This window comes from Pseudopipra pipra, chromosome 3, assembly GCF_036250125.1.
Source record: "Pseudopipra pipra isolate bDixPip1 chromosome 3, bDixPip1.hap1, whole genome shotgun sequence".
NCBI lineage: Eukaryota > Metazoa > Chordata > Aves > Passeriformes > Pipridae > Pseudopipra > Pseudopipra pipra.
The window spans coordinates 64,079,187-64,106,192 of NC_087551.1; the positions used below are offsets into that span (position 1 = coordinate 64,079,187).

Here is a 27,006-nt window from a genome sequence, read left to right on the forward strand (position 1 = left end):
AAGCTATTTTATTCCATAGCAGAAGGAAGGCTGTTTCAAACACAGCAATATAGAAAAATATGTACATGTTTAATTATCTTTGACATAATGAGAAAAAGAGGACTGCAAAAAGTTCAGTTTAGAAAACTGGAGATCAAGAAAGAGTGACTCATAATAAAATATATAGTCAGGCTGGGATGTTTTACTGTTATGAAAATAACAAGCACTCTGTCTGCAAATACCTTCCTAACAATGCATCTCCCTTGCTGTAGTCTTGTAAAAGCAAAAATAAGATAAAACATCACCGTGTTCTCTGTAACTCTGATAGTGGTTTAGTGATATCAAACAAAGTACGAAGTGTAGGAAATAAAGGCAACTAAGGTGAACAACCTGAACTTTACTGAATAGCTTAAGGACCCATCAATGTCACTTCACAGCAATGTTCACAATTTAGAAGAACATGTTGGTTTGGGTAAATATTCACTAGAGCAGAGGGTTCGGACCAAGAAGAATGAGAAGTGTTGCTGTGTGAGCCCTGTCAACAGTAGTGTCATACAGCAAATGAAAGAGACACTGTATAATTCTGCAAAATATAAAAGAAAGAAAAAAAAGAAAAAAAACCCTTTATTCTCACTCTAAATTCTATTTTTTATTTCCAAAGAGAAGGATAAACAATTCTGGAATGATACTTAAGAGGCACTGTGGCCTGGTATCTCATGCAGTGAATAAGCACACCAACTGTTCAGCATTTTCATCAATAAGAGCAATTTGTCCCTGTTGCATTTTCAAGAAAGGTCTTACAACACATAACTTCAGGAAGCATTATTATGTACCTCAGCCTGAAGTTTCTATGAATCCCCAGAATAGGGAAAGATCTAAGAAAACTGTGCTACTAGCAAGCTGGTAGAGAAGTCACCTGAGTAAGTCATATGTGTCACTCGGACCTTCCAATACTGAATGCTAGTATTAAAGGTCTGTTACGCTGTCTTTAGGTCCTGGATATAGGCACAATACACTAATTTAATTCCCCAGTTAAATATTTCCTGCTCCTTTTTTCTTTCTTTCTTTTTTTTTTCCTGTGATTTTTGGCTGTTGCAAAATTTGTTTTGGTTTTGTTGTGGATTTTCTTTTCATCCCTCTAGAGTACAGCTACGTGATCTATTAGTAGTTAGCTAGAAGTTGCTCTAGCTTCCTTTCTTCTCCTTCTAGCCCCACAAGAATAACTGTCACCCTCACCAGCTGGTACTATCTGGATTAAAAATAGACATCAGCTGCACAATTGCAAATTTCTCCTGAGGATACCAACAGCAAGAGAGTTGCCTAAAATTCTTCATACAGACAGCATCTAAAAACACATTAGAAATGACATCTCTCTCATCTTCTAAAGCTCTTAACACCACTCACTCTTGCCTTGCCCTCAGTATCTATTTCCACCAACTCTTCAGCTACCTGCTACCAATTAGTCTTGATAACCTAACAAGGATATAGCCCCATTAAATTGCTAGCAATGGCTGTAAGAGTTTTAACTGCTCAAAAGCAAATCATTAGCCTCTGGCACACCAGGACTCTGAATTGAACTCATTTTCCTTTTCACACTTAGATATTTATAAGAGAAAGAATGTCAAAGCACTAAAGGGGTATAGTGCTGTCTTACCTGTAACAGATTATGAAAAAGACAACCACCTGGTAAAATTTCCATAGAAAAAATGCTTTTTCATTTCACATAAAATTCCATGTGCTTAATTATACCTTTAAAATAGTAGATATATTAAAACTATGTTCTATGCTCACTGTAGTATTTAAACAGAAACAGGATGGCTTTAAGTATGAAGGGACAATGTGGAATGTCAGGGCTCAGGGTTAAATTCCCAGTTCCTTTGCTGAGTTTGTGGGTTACATTCAGTAAAGCATTCTTGTATTTCAAATGAGAACAATAATCCTTTTTTTTTCTCACTTTGTCTCTCATATCACTGACATTTTTAATATGGTTTATTGGGATTTTTTAAAGGTATATTTCATTTATAAGATGAAAACTCAGCAGAGGATAAGGTTTAGGCCTGTTTTAACAATAGCAGAACAATAGCCTGTTTTAACAATGCTAGTCACCACTTTATCCTCTAACGAAGCAAGATGCAGGGCTGTGCTTTCCCACTAATAGAAGAAATGTAGCCCTCAAAGTTGGAACCTCTGTGTTACAGAGATAGGATATTTTTATTGTGTTATAACCCCATGTGGTACCTAAAGTAATTAATGTGGCCTGAGACTCCTAAAGGCTATCATAATACAATACAACTAAAATAGCTAAGAATAATACCATCTATTTTACCATGGTAAAAAAGAGATAATGAACAATCAAAATCAGAAACACAAACACAGACAATGAAGGGAACCAGGAACAGGAGAATCTCCTTATTCCCTACCATGAAGGGCTGTGCTCTTCATTCACACTGATGTAAACCTGCAAGTGCTGACGCACTATCTCACATGGATTCAAGGGACTGTAATTATTTTCTCCCATCCTGATCTTCCTGGAGCTGGAGTGCATGGCCAGTACTGTGCTGTCATTAGACACTGTCAAATGCTGTTAATGAAAATTAGCTGGGTGAGGGGTGGGGGAAGCTAGTGCCCAGACTATGTGGTCAGCAGGGATTTTCAGTAAAGCTGCCTGCAATACTGATCCTCAGCTGATTATGAGGGTCTGCCTTGGGTCAATAATACATAGATATATCAGCCTGCTAACAGTATAGTCAACTGTGTCTCCTTTGAGCATCTTGAAATTGCCAGTGAGAAGACTACTAGCTTCCCTTCTTGAAGTTATTTAAAATATTCACCCTGCCTGTTCTGTGTACCTGCACAAGACCTGGAGTCTAGAGAAGTCAGCATCAAGCAGTATCCATATTTAAGAAAATAAAGTACTTATCCATTCAAAACCGAAGAAACACAAGGAGAAAGATAATTTATCATGTCTGCTTAATAACTTAAGAAAACAATGAAATATGGCTTTTAAAATACATACTTTTTTACAATAATTTAATAAACCATGCTGTCATCTCATAAAGAATCTGGATGGTTGCTGTGGTGACAAAGATTATCCTTGTTGCTGCTTGATTCTGTCATTTTTCTAAACAAAAACTCGTAATATTTAGGATTTATAAACAATGTGTCATTGATAGAGATAAATTACATGCTTTAAACTGGCCATGTAAGTCTTCTACAATATTACAGCCACTTTCTCAACTCAGCAATAAGATATGATATGATTACTAGAAAATTAAGGCTATTTGTCATGAAAGATGAAGCAGAGAGTATCAGAACTCTCAGAACAACAACAACAAAAAATATCCAATAATCTAATGCATTTCCTTATTTTAAATATTTTGAAGTTAGCAAATAGTCACTATTTTCTATTTTGTGAATTAAGCATATAGCTTATATTGAGATGAGATTTATTTGTGCTGGGAAAATTTCTGTTGCAATGTAGCAGAATTGGTGTGTTCCAGGCTGCAATATTTTATAATGGTTCAGACTATAATGGAGTGTTTGTAAAGACATCTTAATTATGAGATGCTTTGCAATATATAAAAGCATATATGCACACACTAGTGTATTATGAAGACATATTTTACTTTAAGAAATTTGTGTATGGTTTTTTGTGTGTGTGGTATCCTAATGTAGCAGGGAGTTCGATGAGATTCTCAGTGCAGTTGTCTAGAAAGTATCTTTTTGTGCACCATACTGAAATATTTGTGTAAAGCAAGCTTTGCTGCTGATACAATGTCAGCCTGATTTAGACAACCAGTTGTACAGTCGTTGCTCCATACATATTTTGCAGTCAAACTAGCAATAAATTTCCTAAACCCACAGTAATTTTGCAGCCGTTTTTCATTAATTTTTTAATTAAAAAATGTTTATACTAATTTTTTTGAGAAGAATACACCTATCTTCTGTAGTGAGACCCATACAGATGACGAAAACACAGCGGAGCTGAGGCATTTTAAGACAAGCAAGGAATATGTGTCTGTGTGAATGCCTCTGCTGGAAGAATATGATTTATCACTTAGTGGGTTATATTCATTTCTGTATGTAGGGTGACCTCTTGAATTGGATGAGATATGTCTCAACTGTATGTAGCAATGTAGAGGAAGTGACTCAGCCTTCATTAAGTCCTCTGAGTCAATGTTTGGAGGCAATCTGGAGCAATGGCATGGAGAATTTCTCAGATGTGCCCAGAATTAGGGAGCAATCCTCCAGCTGTTCTTGTCTTGCACCATTCCTATCACTTATGTTACCTAAACTAGTTCATGCATCCATTTAAGCAGAAGAAATACCAATAGAAATAAAATATTCTCACATAGATGAAGAAAGAAAAACGATCCAGGTTCAGCTGATATACAGTAAATCAGTAAAGTATATTTCTTCCTAATCACAGCCTTTGAGGTTTATAGAACAATAAATGAACTACACACCCAGGCTGAAAAGAGCAAGATGAAAAATTAATAAAAAGTCCCTTTAGCTCAATGACATCATATAATTAGCTTAGTTATGCTGCCATGCACTAGTGACTAACAGTGGTATGTATTTTTCCTGTTCTTACTCTTTATCTCGGTGAAATAACGTCCTCTATGTGAAGAAAACATAGGCTGATGCCATAGAATAGTTATGTTTTTGCAAACCAGACACAATCATTATTTCAGATGCCAAATACTATCTAATAAAAATATTCTGTATTTATTTTCAAGGACCTATGCAAAGATTTGGGAGGGAAATTTCCATTTTCTACTGGGTTTGTTTGGCAATGTACATCCTGTTACAACCTGAGAAAATAACTAAGGTTGTAAGTGGAAGATTTCAGTTGTCTTCAATAGGCATTAAAGTAGCTCCTTAGATCTGAGATGCAATATGCATAACTTTTTTCTGTTGGATTAACTTTGGGGTCAGTGTTCTTCTTATTTAGACCCTGCAGACAAAAAGTAACACTGAAAAACAAGGAGGCATCTCCCACAGTCTAGTGAGATCTGCATTTGCTTTTGTCAAGAACAAATATGATCCAATATTTTATACCAGTTTCCTACTGCAGGAAATATATGCACAATACCATAAAAAAGGCCCTCAGTATAGTCTTAATGAATTTATTTTACACCTATTAAAAATACCCTTTAATTTTTTACAACTACATGCCAAAAGGGCTATGAAAGCTTGATTTAATTGTTTGCTCTTTCTAAAATTCAATATTTTTTATTTTCAATATTATCCTGGTTTTGGAACAATAAGGACAGTAGAAAAATACTTACGGAGGCATATAGCATAATTTAATATCAATAGTACAGCTGAAAATTTTTGTTCAAAAGAGATGGCAAAAAAAATGCAGATTAATGCTGTAGCTGCTTCCTCTTCTAACAAGGTAGTTCTCAGGGCTTTGGTATACAGTATGATTAAAATGTCGTTCTCCCAGATGATGATCCCTAATCTGGAAACTTGTGTCTCTGTAATTTGTAGAGAGCATTGAATCTACCTTTTATTGTGTGTTGGAGATACCAGCTCAGTATGTGAGCTTTAAAAATTTTATAAAACATAACAAAAAGAACATTTTTTCCCTTCCAAAGGTAATTTGGAAAACATACAATACTAACCTTGGTAAACAACTGAAGATACGTACAGAAAATATTTAGTATGGGCATATTTTTTCTGATTCATGACCAACATGTTTCTGTTTATAGATCAGTAAAACCTCTTCTTGCCTTTTAAAGTAGCTATATGGCTCAATTAAAAACAGACTAATTATTAAAGATGCTTAATGCTGTGATTTTTATCCATATATATTGTCTGTGCATATATATATAAAATTGAACAATACTGTATGTAATTCTGAATATGCAGATGATAAAGCCATGGTTCTGCTATAATAATTGAAGCATTAGCACTTTTTAATGTTTTATTATGAGAATGCATCTGATATTTTTGCGTGTGAAAATTATTTTGAAATTAATAAATATGCATTGTTTTCAGAAATTCAAGAAGAGAAAACGGAGAGACACGAAAAACGAACACCAACAAAGGGTAACTTTGGTTTTTTGTCTGTTTGCCTACATATAAGTATGTAATATACAGTGTCTTTTTTAACTACGTTACAAAAACGTAGTTTAATGTATTGTAAAAGCATCCAAAGATCAGTTGACACTGACTGTAAAACATCAAAAATTTCTGTATATCTTAGCAGTAACAAAAATAATGTAATTTTATGTTTGTGTGGCTATATTGTAAATGCAAATTCTTAATAAGATTCTCTCAGGCCAAACTTTTCCAGTAATCTTTTTTTCTAGCAAAAGTGCAAAAAGTAGAGTGTTGATGAAAATTCCTCTGATGCAAAAGGCATGAAGTGTGTTAGGCAAGGAAGAAAGTAAGTTTATAGGCCAGTGGGTGCCATCCAAGTTAAAAAGTCATAGTAAAAAGTGAGCCAGGTGTGTATCAGAGATAAGAAAGGCCTCCATTTTAAGAACCTACTCTTTTTCAGACTGTTTAATCTCTTATAACTGGCACTTTCCAAAAATCCACAGAGGAACTGGTTTGGACTGTTTTTCAGAGGTCATGTAAACAAAGAAGTTTCCCTGGGATGTGTGCAGATTTTTTGCCCAAGAAAGCTCTCCTGTAAAGGTTAGGCCACAAAAAACTTGATGAGCATGCCTCTGATGCACCAGTGCTGTGCTTGGTAATGGCAGGAGGAAACAAGGAGGAATCTTATTAAACTTAGTAGTTATACAAATACACTCACACACAATTACATTCATTTCTATATATATTCTTAGCATGTTCTTATAGTAGTTATGGTCTTTTCAAGCACAGTAACCTAAAAAAACAAATGATGTTGCAGTCTTGACCAGAACAGCCAGTACCATTTCATATATATGGAATTACACTGGTTTGCATTAACCTTGCAGACATGATTACTAAGAAGTTGTAAATGCCAAAAAAAAAAAAAAAAAAATGTTCAGGTGTCATTAGTTAAGTCCCTTTATGTATGTGCCTGATAATGCAGTCTTTAATTATACAATCAGTTACTGAAGGACAAGACAAATGGGTTTTTTCTGTGTTTCGTTTTCATGTTTAGTCCCAAAAATGCAACTTGTACATAGAAGGGTCAACTACTAGAAAACATTCTGTCTGGCTTCAGTCCAGAGCGGGATAAAGGCATGAATCTTTAGGGGAATTTTACTGTTGCTTTCTAAAATACCTTCAGGAAATATGTACAAACATGATCTTTTGTTGTTATTAATAGGAAGAATCCAGAGGTAAAATGAATGTTTTTAGTAACAGCAAACAACAGAAAGAATTTCAATTCTCCACCCAAACATGTGGGGACAATAGAGTTTTAAAAGTAATTTAATTATATATCTTTTTTTAATAGTCAAACCCTTTCATTCCAAGTCCCATAATTTACAAGGGTGTTCCATCCATAAGACTCATTTTGGAAAGATTGAACCGAAATAGGAAGAATAGTTGTAATGAATAAAAATCCCAGATGGAAGTGGCTGAAATTATGAGATTCTAACAGTATTGAGAACCAGGCAAGCTTGTGCCCTAAAATTTGCTTTTAATTAAATATTTTGAAAAAATACCAGCAATAATGTCCATTTCAATTACTGTAGTAAATTTAATCCTGGAAAGAAGAAATACGGTGAGAAATAATTCCACAAAGCACTTGGTCACGCTTAAGAACCCTGATATCAAATTATTCAATGATTATGTGTACACATAAGCACAAAATCGCTACAAAACAGGGTCTTTCCAATTTGGTATTTGATGTATTAGTACTTTCAGAAGGGTCAGTGGCACCCCGGACCGTATGAGCAGGAGTTTGGCCACCCAGCGGAGGGATGGGATTAATTATCCCCCTGCACTAAACTCTCCTGAGACCACATCTAGATACTGCCTCCAGTTCTGGGCCTCCCAATTCAGGAAAGACATCCATAAAACGGGGCAAGTTCAGTGTGGGGCCACTGCAGCGGCCAGGGCTGGAGCAGTTGTCCTGAGGGGAGAGGCTGACAGATGGTGCTGTCTCAGCCTGGGGCAGCTGTCTGTTAGCCCATCATTTTGTGATAGTTTGTAGATTTTGCAGGACTCTGAGCTGCTGCTGAAGGCTGTTTAAGAAATAGGTGTCGTAATTATTATTGTTGCTAGCAATGAATAAGCTGTAACTGTGCCTTATGTTGTCAGCAAGTAAGAACAGTAATAAAAAATATCAAGATAAAAGTATATGTAAGTTCTGTCTAATGGAAGGTCCAATGATAATTTCTGATTTTTATGGAAAACTAATTGTCCTGCATTTCTGGGAAATAGCTCTAATTATAACAGGCATTGAGAAGAAATGGGAAAAGGTTGATTTACCATGTGGTTTTCCCCAAAATCACTTCACTAATACATTGCTGTTGGAGTAAGGTAAGGAAGAAAACAATATATGATGGTTACCTCTGACAGACATATGTTAAAACAGTGATTTTAGGACAGATATGCGTGTGCCTCTGGGTTAACACTAGCCACACTGGGGTTTTTACAGGAAGTATCTCTGAATTCAGGCTGATTTGACAAATAGAGTCCAGGCCCTTCAAGACTATTTCATTTACTATACATAGCATAATGGCTTGTTAATAAGGATGTACTGATAATGGAAATATTAAACATGCCAGAATAAAGCTCTCTGTATTTTAACATATGGATAAAGTATGAGATTATAAATACAAATATAGTTTGTCCCAATAATGTAATTTGCTGTAGCTGGAGGACAAAGTATTTGAGACAGCTAAATAGATAAATAGACCTGGACCATATAAATCCATAGCATGCTAGAAACCTACATAATTTGACCAAGTTAGCAAATTAAATGGTGTATTTTTGACACAGGACTGTCTAGTCTGATTTCTCAAGGTACAGCTACAAACATGCCTGCATTAACTTTAAACTAGGGAACATGGTACTGATAGTGATGTAGCTGTGGTTTCCTTAAGTTACTGATTTGGACTTGGGAGTCTATACCCCTCTCCAGAAAAAGCCCTTTATTTTTTTCAGAATTCTTCAAGAAGAATTAAGTTATAGCCATCTACAGTTACTTTACTTCCGAATGAAAGCATCTACACAGAGATTTAATGCTCTCTGACTAATGCACTGTAACTTCATTGTATTAGTTCATTTATCTTAACTTTCCTGAGAGTGCTGCTCTGTAGACAAACACTTAGTCAGTTAGCTGGAGCGAGCAATCTCTGCTTCATGCTTACTGCACTCATCACCTAGCTTTATACTAAGCAGCAGACTTAAGGCTTACTCAGATGGAAACTATTTTTACTTCCCTTCGGTATGGAACTAGTGCCTACTTACTACATCTCTTATTTTTGCACTTTCTGTTTTGGGGTATGGAATGCCTTTGTGGAGAACTTTATGGGAAAAAAACTAAATCACATCCCCTTTACTATGTCTTCAACTTGATGCAAATAAAATCTATATTGAAATTTGGAAAATCCTCTCACATATATACTATGTTTCTTTTTTTTTTTAATTTTATGTGACGTAGATAGCAATATTAACTTTGGAATACATTGTTAAATTACCTTAAAATTTTCCATAATGAACTCCTATTTTAGATTATTTATAAATTTATCATACTCCAGTCACTGAGGATGAAATTTCTCATGCTCATCTTTTTGCCTCTGGCTGAATTTTCATTCAAAGACATATAAAAATGTTTCAGCAATTTCCAAAATCTAGGTTAGTGAAAATTAGGTTGGGGTGTTATATTTTTTTCCAGTGCTAATAACAGTTCCTTCTGAGTTTATGACTTTTGGTATTTGCAAAGAAGTATGAGAAAATTTCTTTTAAGTTGTGGAAAATTTTTAGCTTATGCCATTATTATTATTATTATTATTATTACATGTTTTACTTATTCTTCTTAATTTTTTTTCTGGATGAATCCGGCATCCTATTAACAAAAGAGAAGAGGTGATCTTTAAATTAAAAAGTGTGTCATAAAACAAATAAAATTGTTGAATTAAAGTCGAATGAACAGGTTTAGCTTTAGCATTTTTCAGCTGAAAAGTGTGTGACTGAGCAGCCTTAAAAATATTTTTTTATGCTTTCTTGTTTTCCTTTTTTTTTTCTTTTTATATATATGGAAAAGAAAATCTGTTCAAGCCTAATTTGTTTCACAGTATGGCCAGCCTGGCTTATTCTAAAACCTAATGCTTGTACCAAGTGCTGCAGGCTTGAAAAAGGGCATGTATTAAGCCCTTTACAAAGAAATAGATATCCAAGTGACAAAATCTGGAAAAGATCTATATACAGTAATGTATTTTCTATGACAGAGTTTTTAGGACCATATATGAAGCTGAACACGCAAACATTTCAGGGGAGAGTTAATATGCTAAGAAATATCATATTTAAATTTGTCAGATCAAAATCTTCAGTGCATTTTCGTGGACTTATGATTGAAGAGTCAAAAATGGCCAGTCATCACAGCCCTGAAACATGAACACTTTAATTTTTGGCAGCACCTGCCCTTCCCAAATTAGGGAAACCATAGCTCTGACAGTGTCCGTAAGAGGTAATGGTAAACATTATAGTCTGAGATTAGCAACCTCTGAGGCTATGGGTATATCAACACACAGGATAGGGCTCTTGAACTAATTAGAGATCACCTTCGGCCTATAACTGGGAGGAGAAAAATAGCTTATGCTTATGCCAGCCTGGTCTCTGCTTATCAACATTCCAGGCTCCCTGCCCAGATACATCAAGGTTTTTATTTCTCAGGAAGGGGACAACTGATGCCTTCTCCACGGTTTTAGTTCTAGTCCACACCAATATTAATAACTTAATACATCTTAGTGCTTTATACTGCTTTGAGGATGTGAAGGAATCTTAAATTTTTCTGTCCACTTTCAGATCTGCTGACACTCAATTCAGTTAGTGTCATTCAAGGCTCATTTTCTGGTGTTATGTTTTTTGTTTTGCTTTGGGTTTTTTTCTCCTCAAATCATGCCCACAACAGTCTCTCTTACACAAATAAGATATCTTGTGGCTAAAAACAAGCTTTCTGATTACAAGTCTGTTCTGAATAGTTCATCTGTGTTTTTTGGCATAGACACTACAAGGGCTTTTGTCTGAATGTGCAAAAGCTCATATTTCACTTACATGGATCATCACAGAACTGTTGTTAGCAAAACTGTTCTGTTGCCCCAGCCAAAACTGACAATGCACTGGTTTGAAGTGTTTTGCACAGAGACAGTATCTGCTAATACAAATGTAAGATGTAAAAGCATGCTACAATTTCTGCAAAAAATATTCAGTAAGTTCTACATGGTATATATAGAGAGGAGAATGATTTTTCCTTGGTATGCTACTAGATGTCCTAAAGCACTTGAATGAGTTACAGCCTGTAATTCATTCAATAATACATTGCTGGTACTTCTGCATTTTTCACAGTCTGCTTTTTTTTAGTGTAAATTTTCTGTCCACATTTCTAAAGGCTTTGAAAAATCTCCCTTCAATCTCTTTCGACTGTACTGCTATTTGTTATCAACAATAATTTACCTGTTATGACTGGAAATGTATTTGGATAATGAAAACACATATGAGACATAATGAATTTACTGAATGTTCTGAATTACTTTTCTTACGGACAATGACCTATTTTTTAGTGCAGAAATACTTAACAAATAATGCTTGTACTTCTGTGAAATGACGTTCGCTACAAAGCTGGTAAAACTAATGGATGAAAAAGCATTAATATGTTTGTGTATAAAGCTCACTGTTGTCTTTTAATCAAAGTTTTGCTTTCTGGGGTTTACTTGTTAACAGAAATTTGAGTATTGAGAAGAAAATAATTTTTCCGTGAAATTGCAAAATTCTAGTCTTTTAGTAGTAGAAGTTGACAAGGAATGACAAAGAATGAAATGTCTACCTAAATCATTAGGATGTGGGATAGACCCACGCCAAAAAGCTACATAGGCAAGAGAGTCCATAAGGACTCATGTTTGCCCGCTTCTAGCAGGACATGCAGTCGATTGTGTTTAAACAGCTGCTCTTCTTGAAGTTACACTGATTAAAAGAGATGTTTTCTTGTTAATCTACCCTGTGACGGAAGTAGCAGCTAAAAATAAAGAAAAAATAGCATAGAAAGCAATATGCTGGCAGGTTTTTTGGTTAAGAATAGAAAGCAATGCTGTCAAGGACTGAAAATAATTTCTTCGGTCAGAAATCTTAGAGCCAGGATGCTTGTGTAATGGGACCAAAACAGATCAGACAGATTGGATTAAGGTTGCTGAATAATCACTTCTTTCAGAAAAATATAGTCTAACATCTGAAAGCTTATTCAAAGAAAAATATTTCTCTTGGACCTGGAATTAAAAATTGACATTAAGAAGGTCTATATATCATCAAGTACCCATGACTCAGAGCTAAAATCCATTATTTGAATTTACAAATGCTTTTCCTTGATAACTTTTGTGAGATAATAAAGGCACGTAATACCTCTAGATTACAAATTTATTGTGAGCTGGGATGTATTTATTTATTGTTTGTTTGTTTGTAGCAATTCACAGAGATAAACCTGAAAAACAAGAAAAAACTGAGAGGAAGGAACCTCTAAAGGGTATGTATTCAGCATTTTATATTCTTTATCTTTTTACCAGTGGTTCAAAATAGTCTAATCTATTGACTCTTAGACTGTTCTTGTAGATCCCAATTATGTTTAAGGACGGAGGAGGTGTTGTGAAAGCCAGCTGGAAGGAGAACAAGGACTTTAAAAGCACTTTGAATTCATCACTGTACAAAAAGTCTGAAATTTTATCTGGAGATTAATGGATAATTTTTTACTGCATTATTAGCTTATGTCAAAGATGTCCAGAGCATAAATAGGTGTCTTTTTTATTCTTACCAGAGAATCACAGAATATTTTGAATTCTTGAATAAATCCAAGCATGATATTTGTCATTGAGAATACTCCTAGAAAAATGTAATGAGTAAATTACAATATACTGGACACAGTCCCCGGAGATATTCTACTTTGGAGACCCTCCTTAGAAAAAAAAATCCTTCGGATTCCTTTCAGAGACATTGGGGACAGGTTTTAGAGAGATTTATTAATTTTCTGTTGGTGGTGCACGCCAACAACTGATTAAGGTCTGCCTGTTGCAGGAGTCAGAATCAGGATACAGCTTACTCTTCACCCATGACTCATGAGTTAGCTCTGGGTTCCAAGAGCCACAATCTCACCATTGCCTTTTGTGAGGGATATTGTAGCAAAATGAAACTTTGTTGGAGGATACCTAATTGTCGAAACAATTTAAACCTTCTGAGAACATGTCCTTTGCAACAAATGTGGCTAATGTAGTCTTGGGCTGGAGGAAGAAACACATTCTGGAAAAGCAGATAGGCCGGTGGTCATAATAAATCACTCAAAAAAAGGGAAGACTGAATATCCAGCAACAGTAGACTTATTCAGGCCAAGAGCACAAGTCTCACAACTTGAGTGAATGTACATTTTCTGAAATCTGTACTTGACTAGTCCTTTCTAATGATCTCTGATTAAAGCTTTCCCATTTTATGTAGGTAACTCAAAATGCATTGAGTGAACCAAGATTAAATTTAGAGGTTAAGGGCAGGTATATAAATTTAGGTTTCTGATGGAATAAATATTTATTACTAGAAAATGGAATGGTGGTAACATGAGGAATTTTTTCTGAAATTTTGAGAAACAACATTGCAAAACCAATAATGTCCAATATTAAAACAAGAATGTGTCTTTAGGAGTTCGGTTATTATGTGGAAAACAAGAAACTCTTCAATTTGATTTCACAAGAGAACAATATTTAATTTTTTTTTAAGTTTCTTGGAACGGGAAAAAATTATCCCATCCAATCTCAGACAATCAGTGAAAAAGAATAATGACTATTATACACAGAATCACAGAATATGCTGACTAGGAATGGATGCACAAAGATTATTGAGTCCAACCCTTAGCCCTGCACCCATTCCCAAAAGTCACACAATGTGCCTGAGAGTATCATCCAAATGCTTCTTGAACTGTCAGACTTGGTGCTGTGACCACTTCTTTGTTCCAGTACCCAACCCTCTGGGTGAAGAACCTTTTCTAATATCCAACCCAGACCTCCCCTGACACAACTTCAGGCCATTCCCTTGGGTCCTGTCACTGGTCACCACAGAGATCAGTGCCTGACCCTCCTCTTCCCCTGACAAGGAAGTTGTAGACTGCATTGAGGTCTCCCCTCAGTCTCCTCTTCTCCAGGCTGAACAGACCAAGAGATCTCAGCTACTTCTCACGTGGCTTCCTCTCAAGTCCCTTCACCATCCTCACTGCCCTCCTGTAGATGCTCTCTAATAGCTTAATACCTTTCTTATATTGCAGTGCCCAAAACTACACACAATATTCAAGGTGAGGCTGCACCAGTGCAGAGCAGAGAGGGACAATCCCCTCCCTTGACCTGCTGGTGATGCTTTGCCTGATGCCCCCCAGGACACACTTGACCCTCCTGGCTGTCAGGGCACTGCTGACTATATTCAACTTGCCATCAACCAGGACCCCCAAGTCCCTTTCCGTGGCACTGCTTTCTAGCATCTCATTCCCCAGTTTGTATGTACATCCAGAGTTGCCCCATCCCAGATGCAGAATCCAGCACTTTCCCTTGTTTCCTATGGTTGGTGATTGTCCAGTCTTCGAATTTGTCAAGGTCTCCCTGCAGGGCCTCCCTGCCTTCAAGGGAGCCAACAGCTACTCCAAGTTTTGTGTCATCTGCCAACTTGCTTAGTATCTCTTCCAGTCCTGCTGACTTAACTTGCCATAATTCCTATTAATATTCTGTTTACCTAATGGCATTTTATCTTAAAGTTAACATACTAGTTTTGTTTAGTGAAATATTGTCATAATTGCTTCTGAAACTCTACTGTGTGTAGAGACTCTCTGTATTCACAGCACTAAGAAACATTGCTTTCAGACTGTACATTAAATTTCAAAACAATGACTATGGATATGTGTCTTTCCAAGTCCCATTTCACTGTAGTGTGACAGAGAGACTCCAGAGACTGCATCCCTGTATTTCAACTACTTATTTTCTGCTCTAAACACATTCTCTTTTCAAGATATAGATAATGGAGAATGTAAATAGCATTCTATTCTAATTTATAATCAAATTCTGTGATGAAGTTTAGGAAAGTTATTTAATGACACAGGGAGTAATTAGAAGGGTCTCAGTCACTTAGGAGTGACTTGGTCAGCTGTGTCAGGAACCCATTTTCATGTATTTCATCACTATATTGCTGAAAAAATGTGAAAGCTGGAATATTCCCTACCATTCTTCTTTTGCTTCCATTTAGATATGGAATTCATGGTACCATAACAAAAGTTTGTTATTTCCTCATGTTTGTCAAAGGGAGTTTTCCTAAGCTTGAATGAAATCTTCACAGGAGTTAAAGCTAGCTTGCAGTTTCACAGCTGACTTTTCTGAAGTGTTCTAAAATCTACATGCTTATTTTTAATTTTCTGGAAAATTATAGTGCAAAATCTTAGCAAAAATGAGTGCTCTGAGTGGACAGCATAATGCAGTTTCCACTGTCATAATGTCAGTCTTCACTTTTTTTTGTACATACTGGGCATCTAATTATGGTTCTGAGATCATCATTGCCAGGGACTGATCTCAGCTAGTGTTCATTACTAGCTATCCGTATCCATTACTGGTTATCCATTTCAAGTCATCTGGCAAGTGATAGATGCCTCATTTGTGCATGTGATGCTCTTATGCTCCAGGATCCATTCCAGGAATTTTAAAACCTATGTCTGACAGAGTATGGAGTGGACAGGGTGAAGTCCTCTTTCTATTGCAGGCAGCAGCATTTACTGTGAGCTCTGCCTTAGTCCTCAACAGTTTTCTGAAAATCTCTCTTCAGGAACTGACAGACAATTGCAAGAGATGATGCTACTGTAGTAAACAGCTGAGGCATGTTACCATGGCAGTAACTTGTTAGCCAGAGTTGGCTCTTAACACCCATGAAGTGTGATGTATGCTATGCAAATATGCATGGGATAGCTCAGGAGTAACACAGTGTGCCATTTTGTCTCCTAAGGCTTAGGAATTATTTTTGATTCCTAAGTTTTTCCACTTTTTTTTTTTAATATATATAACACTTTCTTTCCTAGTGACACAAAAAGACAAACTGGAAAGACAAGAAAAACTTGAAAAAAAGGAAAGGCATGCAGGTAATTATTTAATGTCAGATTTTATTTCACATTTGGAGATACCCCAGAACTAATTCTCTACTCAATTTCCATTTATATATTCCCTTGATTGGAAAAAAAAGTTATAGAATAATATGAATAAAAATAACGAGATTATATAAAGGTTTGTGGACTTACAGACTGAGTAGCATTTTGTATTCCTCCTGCATGTTTTTGAGGTTTTTTTCTGAAGGATGGAGATAATATATTTTGTACTCTGGATTAGTATAATCTCATGGTAATCACTGAGTGTTTCCAGCACTCGCAATAAGTATGGTTGCTAAGAGACTATGGTCATCCAAGAAAAAAAACACCTAATAGACTGTAAACAAAGGTAATGAGGCAGGCCATGAGAAAAAAAAAAAGCATTTTAAATGCAATAATGTGTAGGGACATTTCAAAGGCATTGAATAGGGCAGGATTAATTCTTTCAGTATTTACTTGCAATAAAAAATATCTAGCACTGTTTTATCTTCCCCAGTTCTTACTTTCTTTTTAAACACCAACACAATGCTCATGCATACATTTTTGTGTTCTTAATATAATCTTATATATCAGAGTCAAACAGGGAGATGAGTGTTTTCACACACATGGTCCCTGTAGGGAATATGAGCACATGCAAATATCAGTTCTGCATACCTGTGGACAAGTTACTGTGTAAACATTAATCGCAAAAAATTAGCAAATCAGAGCCCACATAGGAGAATATTCCAGACTACCCACCACTCTGTGACTACTGTGCAACTCAGGTGTATTTTGAAACCTGATCCGGAAATCTAGTCACTACAGTGTAGATAATTTGAATTTGTAAAGTGGAAATTAAAAGCAAACAGAAAGCCCCAAAGAGCATCAGTTATAATGTCATTGCAATTAGATCTGTAATTAATTATAATGTTAATCATTCATAGCTGGAAAAACTGTTAGTTGTTCTGTGGAGTTCAGCAAATCCTTCAGATATTAACCAAAGTTATAAACAAGAAAGCTCAAACATAGCAATAAACTAAAATTAACCAATAAAGTACATTATACGAATATATATTAAAGAAAAAAGAACCCCTAAACAACATCCATAAGTATGACTCTTCTTGACTGATTTCTTTCATGGGATTACAGTCGAGCTAGAAAGGCCACTCCTCCCCCAGCCAATGGCAAAGACCTCAGGAATGGTAGAAGAATTTTTGAAAGTTTGAATCTTATATGTTGGCATCAACAGCAGACAGCAGCAGCTAAATCAATCTTTTGCATTCTTTGCATGGATAACCCTGGTGCCTAGTTGTGTTTCTTCATCTTTTTTTCTCCTCTTTCTCTCTTAAAATGCAACTTTTCTCTTCCTAAATGGCCATTAAGAATGTTGGTTTTTATTTCTAGCTATTCACAGAGACAAACCTGAAAAGCCAGAAAAACCTGAAAAGAAAACACCTTCTAAAGGTAAAGCAGATTGTCTTCAGATATTGTACAATTTTAGATTTTCAATGCTTACATAGTGTAGGAGAGTGTGAAGATGAGTATTTAAAATATAGATCTCTTTTAGTTCATGTTGTACATTTTTTGGGTGTTCTCGCTTCTGCTTGAGCAGGTCTTGATCAGCCTCTGAGTGAAGTCTTGCTCAGTGTATATCTCTTGCTTAGCTCTCTTGTTTTGATGGACAGAGTTAATTACAAATCATTGTTATACAGCTAGGGAACTAAGCCTATTACTATTTTTTTTTGCATTCCTTGATGCCTTTTCCTCAGCAATGGGATTCAGTAATTTGCCTGCAAAGTAGGTTTTCTCTTGTGTGTCAGTTTTCAACCTGATGCAGACCTAATGCAAGAGTGTTCACTGTCTCTCAGTCTGGTTCTTCCATCATATCCAAAACTAGATTTTCATTTTCTTGTCTTTATATTTTTCAGTAACATTTTAATTTCAGTACATGATTTGCACTGTCCTCCAAGGCAGAAGTGGCTTTGGTTAAGATTTACATATCAACTAATTATCATATATATTCTAAAGCAATATTGTGTGTGTGCAAGAGGTGAATTTCATTATTTTTTTGACTGATAATTCCATCTTCACTATGATATGGACAGGGGATTTAAAAATCCAATCACCTTGCCCTATTATGCCATTTTTTAAAGATTAACATTTATTGTTGCTTGACATTTGAATGTTTTTCTCTGAGGTTAAATATTTGTCTGAGGCAGACACTTTAATGAAGTTTAGTTTCAGTCTTTGCCTCTTTTTACTTTACTGAGTTAACTCTTGAAAAAACACTACGCAATGTGTCTTAGTATTGGTCTGTTATGACATTCAGATTACTTTCATGATGATGAGATACATAAATTAATTAGGTTTAATTTTAATCTGTTCAGACAGTACTTGACCGTACTCTATGGAGAAAGGTAGAACAGAAGGTAGGAGTGAAGAAAGAGAGAAAGCAGAATGAAGACTTAAAAAATTTGAAAGGTAGCCATTGTCCAGTTTCTCTTTTAAAGGGATATTTGTTCATTTTTTCTACTTTCAGTGTATAGCTTGAAAGTGTAGAGTTGGGTTTTTTTCCATAAAACAAAATCACACTGAAGTAATCCAGAGAAAATAAATGCCCAAAGCGACTGTGTAGATCTGAAAAGCAAATAATTTCCAAGAATCACTGAGATAGCTGATAATGAGCAGCCAGCCTGTTTATCCACTTATCTTCTGCCAGCTAACCAAATAATCACTTAGAGCTTTAATGTGTTTAATAACAGCCATAACTCCAGTTACTGGCTGAAAAATTTTATTAAGACTTTGGACACTTTGTAGCTGAGGAGATTTACTGCTGCAATCTGACATACAGTCATGCTGCCCTCACTTGGGTAGTTTCCCTGCTGTGTGAGTCCCTACAGGTGGACTCAGGGCACCAGGGAAGTCGTTCTCAGTGTACTCAAAGGTGCATTTCTTCTAGCAATGTGCTACTGAGTTATCTATTGCCAGGCTCACCTTCCTTTACTCAGGGGTCTGCTCTAAACTAGATCAGCCACCAGCAGTGCTGAGGGGCTATTTCAACAACTTGCAGTCCCTAGGAAATGAGGATATTCAAGTCAGGCCAACCTCAGGGAATGGGTATCCTGAAAATTGGCTGCTTTCCCCACATTCAGTAGATTTTCTCTATTCTTAACAAAAAGACCAAAGGTAATTCTTCAACCTCCATTAAAGGCTCCAGAAAGCCTCAGTGATATGAATGTTATTTAAACACATCATCTAAGAAACAGCTATCTTAAAAAAAACCCCAAACCAAGTCTAAACATCAGTCGTAACTCATACAGGCAGCAATTCCAGGATGGAGTTCAATTAGAGAGGATGTTGTTATTATGTAGTTGTCGGTTGAAACAAGTATAATTAACTCTCAAGGCAATCTGTCTGGATGGTGACCAAGAGGGGAAAGATAGAAGTCTCTGCATAAAATTTTGTCATCCTTTCTGCGACATAGCAGTGTGTGTTTACACAGTGTATCCTGTGCAGACATGAACTCACTCAAGCTGGGCTCTGAAGTGAGTGCCAGACTTGTGGCTGTGTTTGTGCAACAATGAGCCCAAGCTAAGAAAACCACCTTTCTGTAAGACAAATGTAGCCACATGGCTTCTTTTTGGCTGGAGTACAAGAAGATCAAGTCCATGTATTCTCGGAACTTGGGATGAGCAAATTTGTATCTTCTGAAATATGCAGTATAAACGTTCCCAGTGAAGCTTGAGATCTGTGTGACTCATTTGTCTTCTGGTTAGAGACTCTCAAGAGATGTTTTGAAGCTTTTTACCCCACTATGTGGACCTGAGAAAAAAAAGCAAGAATGTTGAAAACTGAAAAGCAGGAATTATAAGGAAATGTGAAATTTCCAGGGATATTGTTGTGATTTTGCAATATTTTCTCATTCTTTGTGAGTTTTTTTCCCTAACATACAATTGTTCTTGTTTCTAGTAACTCAAAAAGACAAACCTGAAAGACATGAAAAAGCTGAAAAGAAACCTCCTCCTCCTAAAGGTATTTATTTATCTATATTTTTAAACCGAATTTACATTAAAATGCATAAACTTTATTTTATTCAACCAGAGATTTTCAATATGCATGAAAAACCAGCTACATGAAACTAAAATGAAATTAATATATAATTAGATTTAAAATGTCTCTAGAACATCCAGGGATTAATTCTATACTTGATCCCCTTTAAAATCTGTTAAAATTTCAAAGATGAGAATTAAAAATATGGATCACCATTTCCCCGAAAAACAACTAGGCCTATCTGTAAGTGATCTGACATATATTTTCACTATAACTAGTTAAGGAAATTAATTCTTTACTGGCCAGCAATACCTGGTTGTGCTGTGGCTTTGTTTGGAAGGAGAAATGCTCTTACCCAAATATCTACATTCTGATCTATAATACTTAGATCTATTCTGTTAACATATTGATAAAATCAGTCTAGTCAGCCCAGTGGCTTAATAGAAATAGAAGTCTAGAGCCTTACAGAAAACATAGGTTTGGTCACACACAAGTTTTGCCTCAAAGATGAAGACATTTAGAGCTATGAAGAAAATAGAAATATGAACTTCTTGGACAAAGACGTCAGTGCATGCAAAGAAATCAGTGCATGAAAGTAATCCTTAAAAATAGCCACACACTAACTACTTTTCCAGTTTACAACAGAGTTTAACTCTGATCTCTGAATTTCAAATTTACTCAGATTTTGCCTGGAAGTACCTTCTGTATTTGTTTGCTTAATGACCAACATTTGTCTCCCTAGTTTATACCATAATAACTATCATGCGGTCATTAGAAACACTTGATATTATTTGCCATAGCCTACTTCATTTAGTATCAGTCAAGTACTTTGTGAAGGACTGAAGTTAAAACCTGTTTGCATCTCATATTTCTGTTTAAGTTTGTCCAGTTCGAGGGGATTATAGTTTTCATCAGATCTGATCAAGGTGTTAATAATGAAGAAATGCTGGTTAGTAATAGCACAGTATAAAATAAATGACACTGAGTATTATTTTGGGGGGAAAGAATGACACTGAAAGTTTTTTCTTTATTACCTGCAGAGGAGAAGAAAGTAAAGAGCACTAAAGTGGAAGCAAAACTTAAAAAGGAAGTGAAGGATGGAAAAGGAGAAACAAAGGCGGCTGAGAAGGTCAAGCAGGCAGAGATTAAACCAACAGAAACTGGGCTAATAAAGGCCAAAACGAAAGTTAAGGAAGAGAAAGCTCTTCAGACTGTAACTAAATCGGACAAGAAAGGTAAACAAAATGAGGAGGAAACAGATGAAGATCTTAAAAAGGTAGTAGGGAAGAAGGAGAGAGAACAGAGTTAAAGCTGTCAAGGACCAAAGTCTGCCCATGAAAAACAAAAGTGCAGTACAAATAAATTCCAAATGAATCCCACGCTGCTAGGAGGAGACTACTGAAAATAAAATAAGTTTAGACATAACAAAAAGATTCTAACAGTTTGTCATGGCTAAAGATTCATTTTAATTTAAATCCTTCTTTACCAAGGACCAATTTCTCTTCAGATAGGTCTAAGACTTCATGGATTTGCTCAGTAGCATTTTATATAATGGATTGCTAGCAGAGTTATTTTGGAAAATACAAACTGTTCAATGACCTGTTAGGAATTTTGTTTTGTTTCTACATCTGCACATGTCCTTTGTAATGATAAAGGAAGTAGCAACAGAGAAAAGGGAATATAATAATTTAGCTAACCTCATATTGCATGAGGCACTGTCAGGTTGTCAGGTAACGTATAACATAGTGTCATACCTGCCTGATGTAATTTAATGTGAAAGATTTTAAACTTCTCCTAAAAAAGAAAGAAATGCTATTACTTTAGTAAAAGGAATAAAATAAGTGATAAAGCAAGGAATCAACATGCATCAACACTACATAGTTAACAAAGGTGTTAACTATATGCTCCCCTTTTTCAGAGCAAGTCTGGGTTCTTCTACTCCCAGGTTGCACTGATTGATTCTCTGATTTCCCTGTGGCCCTTTCATGGCATTAGGTGCAATTTTGTATAAATGCAGGCAGCAGGACCTGGTTTTCTGTATAAACTGCCACACTGCAGCCACGGGATTTTTTTTACGTTGATAGGGGCAGCTCAGTGTTGCATGACACATCTATCTGATCGTTTCAGCTGATCACCACAGATAAAGCTGTGCCTGAGCATCAGTGAAGCCACCCCTTACTGGATATCTGAATCTGCCTGGGCAGATTATCTCAGAATTTCATAACCATCAGCTCTGGACACCTTGGGAGTTGCCTAAATTATATGTTTCTGGAAAACTGAGAGACATAACCCACTTTCTGACATGCACAGGGTACTGAACTAGCATTTTTTCACAGTATTCTAGATAATTTTGTCTTTTGTTTGAAATATTCAGACCTCTGAGGCATGAAATCACAGCAGCATTTATCACCCTGATTGCTGTGATCAAAGAGAAAATTCAGCAAATTCTTCAGTTCCCGTGGGAGGTGCAAATCTCTTTCAATTTTTGTTTGCTGTGGCAGAGTTTCAGTGCACATGGGATCCAGTCCATACTGTTCAGGATAAAGCTCTCCAAAAGAAATGGTGTACACATTAGGCACTTTACTCCCAGCAAAATATTTTAAGTAGGGATCGAAGATTACAGAGATCAAGAGTAGTGGTGGTTTTTTGTTTGTTGGTTTGGTTTTTGTGGGCTTTGCACCACACACCTTCACCATTTTTAGCTGATAAATATTAGCAAAATGATCCATCTTGGCATCAGACATTAACAGATCCCTTTGTAAGTCTGACCCCAGTGACTCTGCACAGAATTCTATTAGGTGAAAGTGAGAATGAGCAGGTGGAGTGGTGGAAGGAAGGAGCCTCTTCAACTGCCCTTATCACTGGAGATAGGGCTACACACATGCAGTGAAAGCTGCCTTTTCTACTGTAGTCCTTCCCTTTTCCACCATAAACCACTGCTGCCCAGCTGAATACTCTCAGAAAATTTATTTCTATGTTTCAGTCCCACTGTGATCCAAGGTGAACATAATTTTAAATTCAATGCAGTTTTACCAAGATTTCATGATCCTGCAATCTTTACTTTTATTTGGTCAAGGGAGTAGTTCTGCTGGCTTATCTGAAACAAAATAAAAAATATAGTACTGATCAGAGAAAGTTGTTATGATTTCCCTGCTGTTGCATCATTTCTTATTCAAACTGAAATTAAAAAAAGATAGTTTATCTCCCTGAGTAAATCACGTGAAGTTCAAGAACAGAAATATCTTTGAGTACTTTTATCATTAAGAATCTAGTCCCAAACTTTGACATGATTTATTAGCACTTAGATGAATATTCAGGCCACCATTACAAAGTTATAAGGTGAAAATTATAGTGTGAAAGTCTCCTTTTTAATAAGGGTGTTTAAATTAAAAGGGATTTTTAGCCATGAAGAGACATATGAAAAATCATATTAATTTAAAATTTCTTAGATTTTAATTTTTGCTGATTGATAGCATTCTCATGAACTTAAATGGGATGTTATATAGCACCTTGCTAGTTCATATACAGTAGAAATTGTATTTTTGTTATTCAGAGTTTTACATTATGTCTTCAATTTGTTTTATAAATCCCAGTTTTTAGGGGTTGAGTTGCTAAAGAAATCCTATGTGGAGAAAATGAATATAAAATCTTTGTTCTCAGGTACAATCAAGATTAAGGCTTTTTTTTTTTAAGTTTATTCAAATTACATTTATGAAAACAAAATAAAATAAACAAACAAACAAAAAAGAAACTAAAAAGCCCCCCAAAAGAAAAACAAACTAAAAATAAACAATGAAACCCCTCACACGCATAACGAATAACACAGTCTGTTTTATTCCTGGACTATATTACTATGTTGAAAGAATGGAATATTTTAATATCGATGAAATTGTGTGATTCTAGGCCCTCAGGCTACGTTTATATCATAACTTATATGGAAGCAACACAGGCTTACACTCTCCTGTGATTGTCCATATAGCTTATTGTCCCCCGCCATAGTTTTGTACCATGCCATCCAGCAGACTTTTGTACAGACATTTTGCCCCAAAATGGTCCAGGGGATCTTCTCAACAGGCAGCATGGATAAAGGCAGCTTGTTTTGGCAAAAGAGAGGTAAGGAAAACAGCTTTTTGAAAAAGAACTGTGCCCTGTCATCAGCTTTGTGGGCTGAAGAGTTGGCATTGCTACATTTTATTTACTAATACTCAATTGAGGTCTGAGTTGCAACTGCACAACTGCTGACTTCAGTGCCTTTAGGTGGGTTTAAGAACACAGATCTGTATATACTTGTTTTCTCACACATATGCTGCTACTTTATTTTTTTTAATTATCATATAGACCTAGTTCAGACATTACAGCCTTAAGGATGTAATCCAAAGTTGAAGCCAAGCAAAAAATGATAAATTTGAATTCCTAAATATGAAAATAAAAATTATGAATAGTCATTAGAACAAAAACAATGTTTACAGCAAACAGCTCTGTGTACATTCTGAAAATTTTGCCCAAGGCTCTACATTATTGACTAGTACTACCCTTGTCATCTCACTAACACACACATCCAAGGACTTCTATGACAGTCAGCACAGCAGCAACTACATAAATGCCTCAGCATCAAATTATACTGATGCTTCAGTGAACTATTTATGAAAGCAAATATTATAATGAGTGTCACATACTTGGGAATGGTATTTTACATTTAGATATAACTCCAATGCCATTTTTAAAACTTAAATTATTTCAAAGTCTGCATAATTTTATTTTGAAATTGGCAAAGCAAAAGCAAGTGACTTTGTACGTGAGTAGGACAGAGATACAACAGGCAGTGGAGACAGGAAGAGTTGTAACTTCTATAGCATAGGAACTCTACTAGAAGAGTGTAGAACAGATGGATGGATGGATATGCTTCACTCACGGACAGTTGGCAACTAACTTAGCTAACCACAGCTGGCATTTAGTCATCAACATTAATTTTCAAAGCTACTGGCCCTTATAGTCCACTGGGTACTCAGTTACAACTGATAACTTTTCTTCAACATTCTTAATGTTAGAAATTTTTATTAAAGTCACCAACTTGCCTATGTATAGGAGAAATCAGTAGACTGTCAACATTTTTAGAATCTAAATGAGTTTCATTTAGATTCCAAAGCCTAATTTCTGAATGGTTTAGTTTTACTATATATTATATATAGACAGATTTAATATATACATATATATGTTTGTAAAGATTAGTGTTTAGAAGATAATTCTGTAGTGAAACAGTAAAATTCTGTGAAAAGTCTCATTGCTATTGGAGTGTAAGTACACGGAGTTCTCTTTATGTTCCCATTCACTAAGCATACACATTTATTATATTTTTAAAACTATATTAACAAAATACCACAATACAAAACTTTTTTAAAGTTTTCTATCACCTGTCTCTGAAATTAATCTTTAAGCATAAAGAAAAGTCTTTGAGCCCTTTGTCCAGACAGCAATTTGCACACTAATTGTGCATGGGGTTAGGATATATGCCAAAACCAAAGTTGTGCACTGCTAGCGCAGAAGAAGAGCTGTTAGCTCTGGCGTACTGGAAGTTCTTCAGTTCTTGGTAGGGGTTTTGAATTAGACCTGGACAACAATTGTTGCTCTCGGAACATATGAATTAATTGAAGGTCAGGAAAAAAACACAAACATATGTGTAAGACTACTTATAAAAAGACTACTGAAATGTCTTTGCACTACCAAGCTTTATCTTCACTGTTAAATACAAATGACATGTTAAATTTACTTTCTTCATTACTCTTTTCTTCCTTTTTGCTCTGTTAGATCAATATGCGTTCTGTCGCTATGTGATTGACATGTTTGCGCAAGGGGATTTTTATCCAGGTACTTTCCTATATCATTGGACTCTGTTCTAATATTCTTCTGTTTCCCTGAGAGTTTTTGCTCCTTTATGTATTAAAAGTGCATTTTGTGTCATTGGGAGGTCTCTTAAGAGCAATAGAGTGTGCAAATAGTTTTAATAAAGCATAAGAGCTAATGGCTGTTTTCTTAAAGCTTTTAATTTTCTGCCTACAATGCATGAATTAAAATCAAGATTATGTTAAAAATAGAGTCAAAGGAAGGCTGTAGAAATTGCTAAAATTTTCCATGCTTTTTTTGGATGAGATGCAAAAGGAAGAAGCTTATTGTTAATAGCTTATTATTTGTTGGGGATTTCCCCCCACAAATAACAAGGCTTAAGCCCAAAATGTTTCAAAAATGAAATAGTAATTTTTGTTCTTAGTACATAAAATACCTTAGCTGATCTATTACTTCTGTGCTTTATATTCTCTCTTCCCACATCTCCATGCTAATCTATTCTAACACAGACAATTCCTCACCAAAAAAGAAGATGGAGCTACTGATGATGACTGAGCATCATCTCACATTATTAAGTCACTCTACCCTGACCTTAGTTAATACGTATTCTTCCTGCTGAAATCTAGCGTAAGAGGACTTACTATAGAGAGGACATAATCCTGGGAATGAAAAGCAATGATATTCATGAGAAGAGTCAAGGAGAGAATATTTAAGGATATACTAAGCCTTACAAACTTTGTTTAGTCAGTTATTTGCTCAACAAGCTCTCCACTAGTATACTTCTGAATTGGATGTGTTTTCTTATCTCTGTCTTGTGGCTTACATCCTTTCTTGACATGCCCAGGTTCAGAAAGAGCTGGGAAGTCCTAAGGATGTAGCTGAGACACAAAGACTCTCACAAA

The 27,006-nt window shown here is 35.7% G+C and overlaps 1 protein-coding gene across 13 annotated transcripts in view; it reads left to right on the forward strand.

The window, feature by feature from the left end:
• Positions 1-27,006, forward strand: part of TRDN (triadin) — a 225,112-nt gene that overhangs the window by 52,062 nt on the left and 146,044 nt on the right. For all 13 annotated transcript variants that reach the window (XM_064649630.1, XM_064649623.1, XM_064649621.1 and 10 more), the window contains 7 exons: positions 5,986-6,036; positions 12,551-12,610; positions 16,172-16,231; positions 17,618-17,677; positions 20,183-20,245; positions 21,304-21,498; positions 26,069-26,128. In XM_064649630.1, the coding sequence (XP_064505700.1) occupies positions 5,986-6,036; positions 12,551-12,610; positions 16,172-16,231; positions 17,618-17,677; positions 20,183-20,245; positions 21,304-21,498; positions 26,069-26,128 (549 nt within the window). The remainder of the gene's footprint in view (positions 1-5,985; positions 6,037-12,550; positions 12,611-16,171; positions 16,232-17,617; positions 17,678-20,182; positions 20,246-21,303; positions 21,499-26,068; positions 26,129-27,006) is intronic.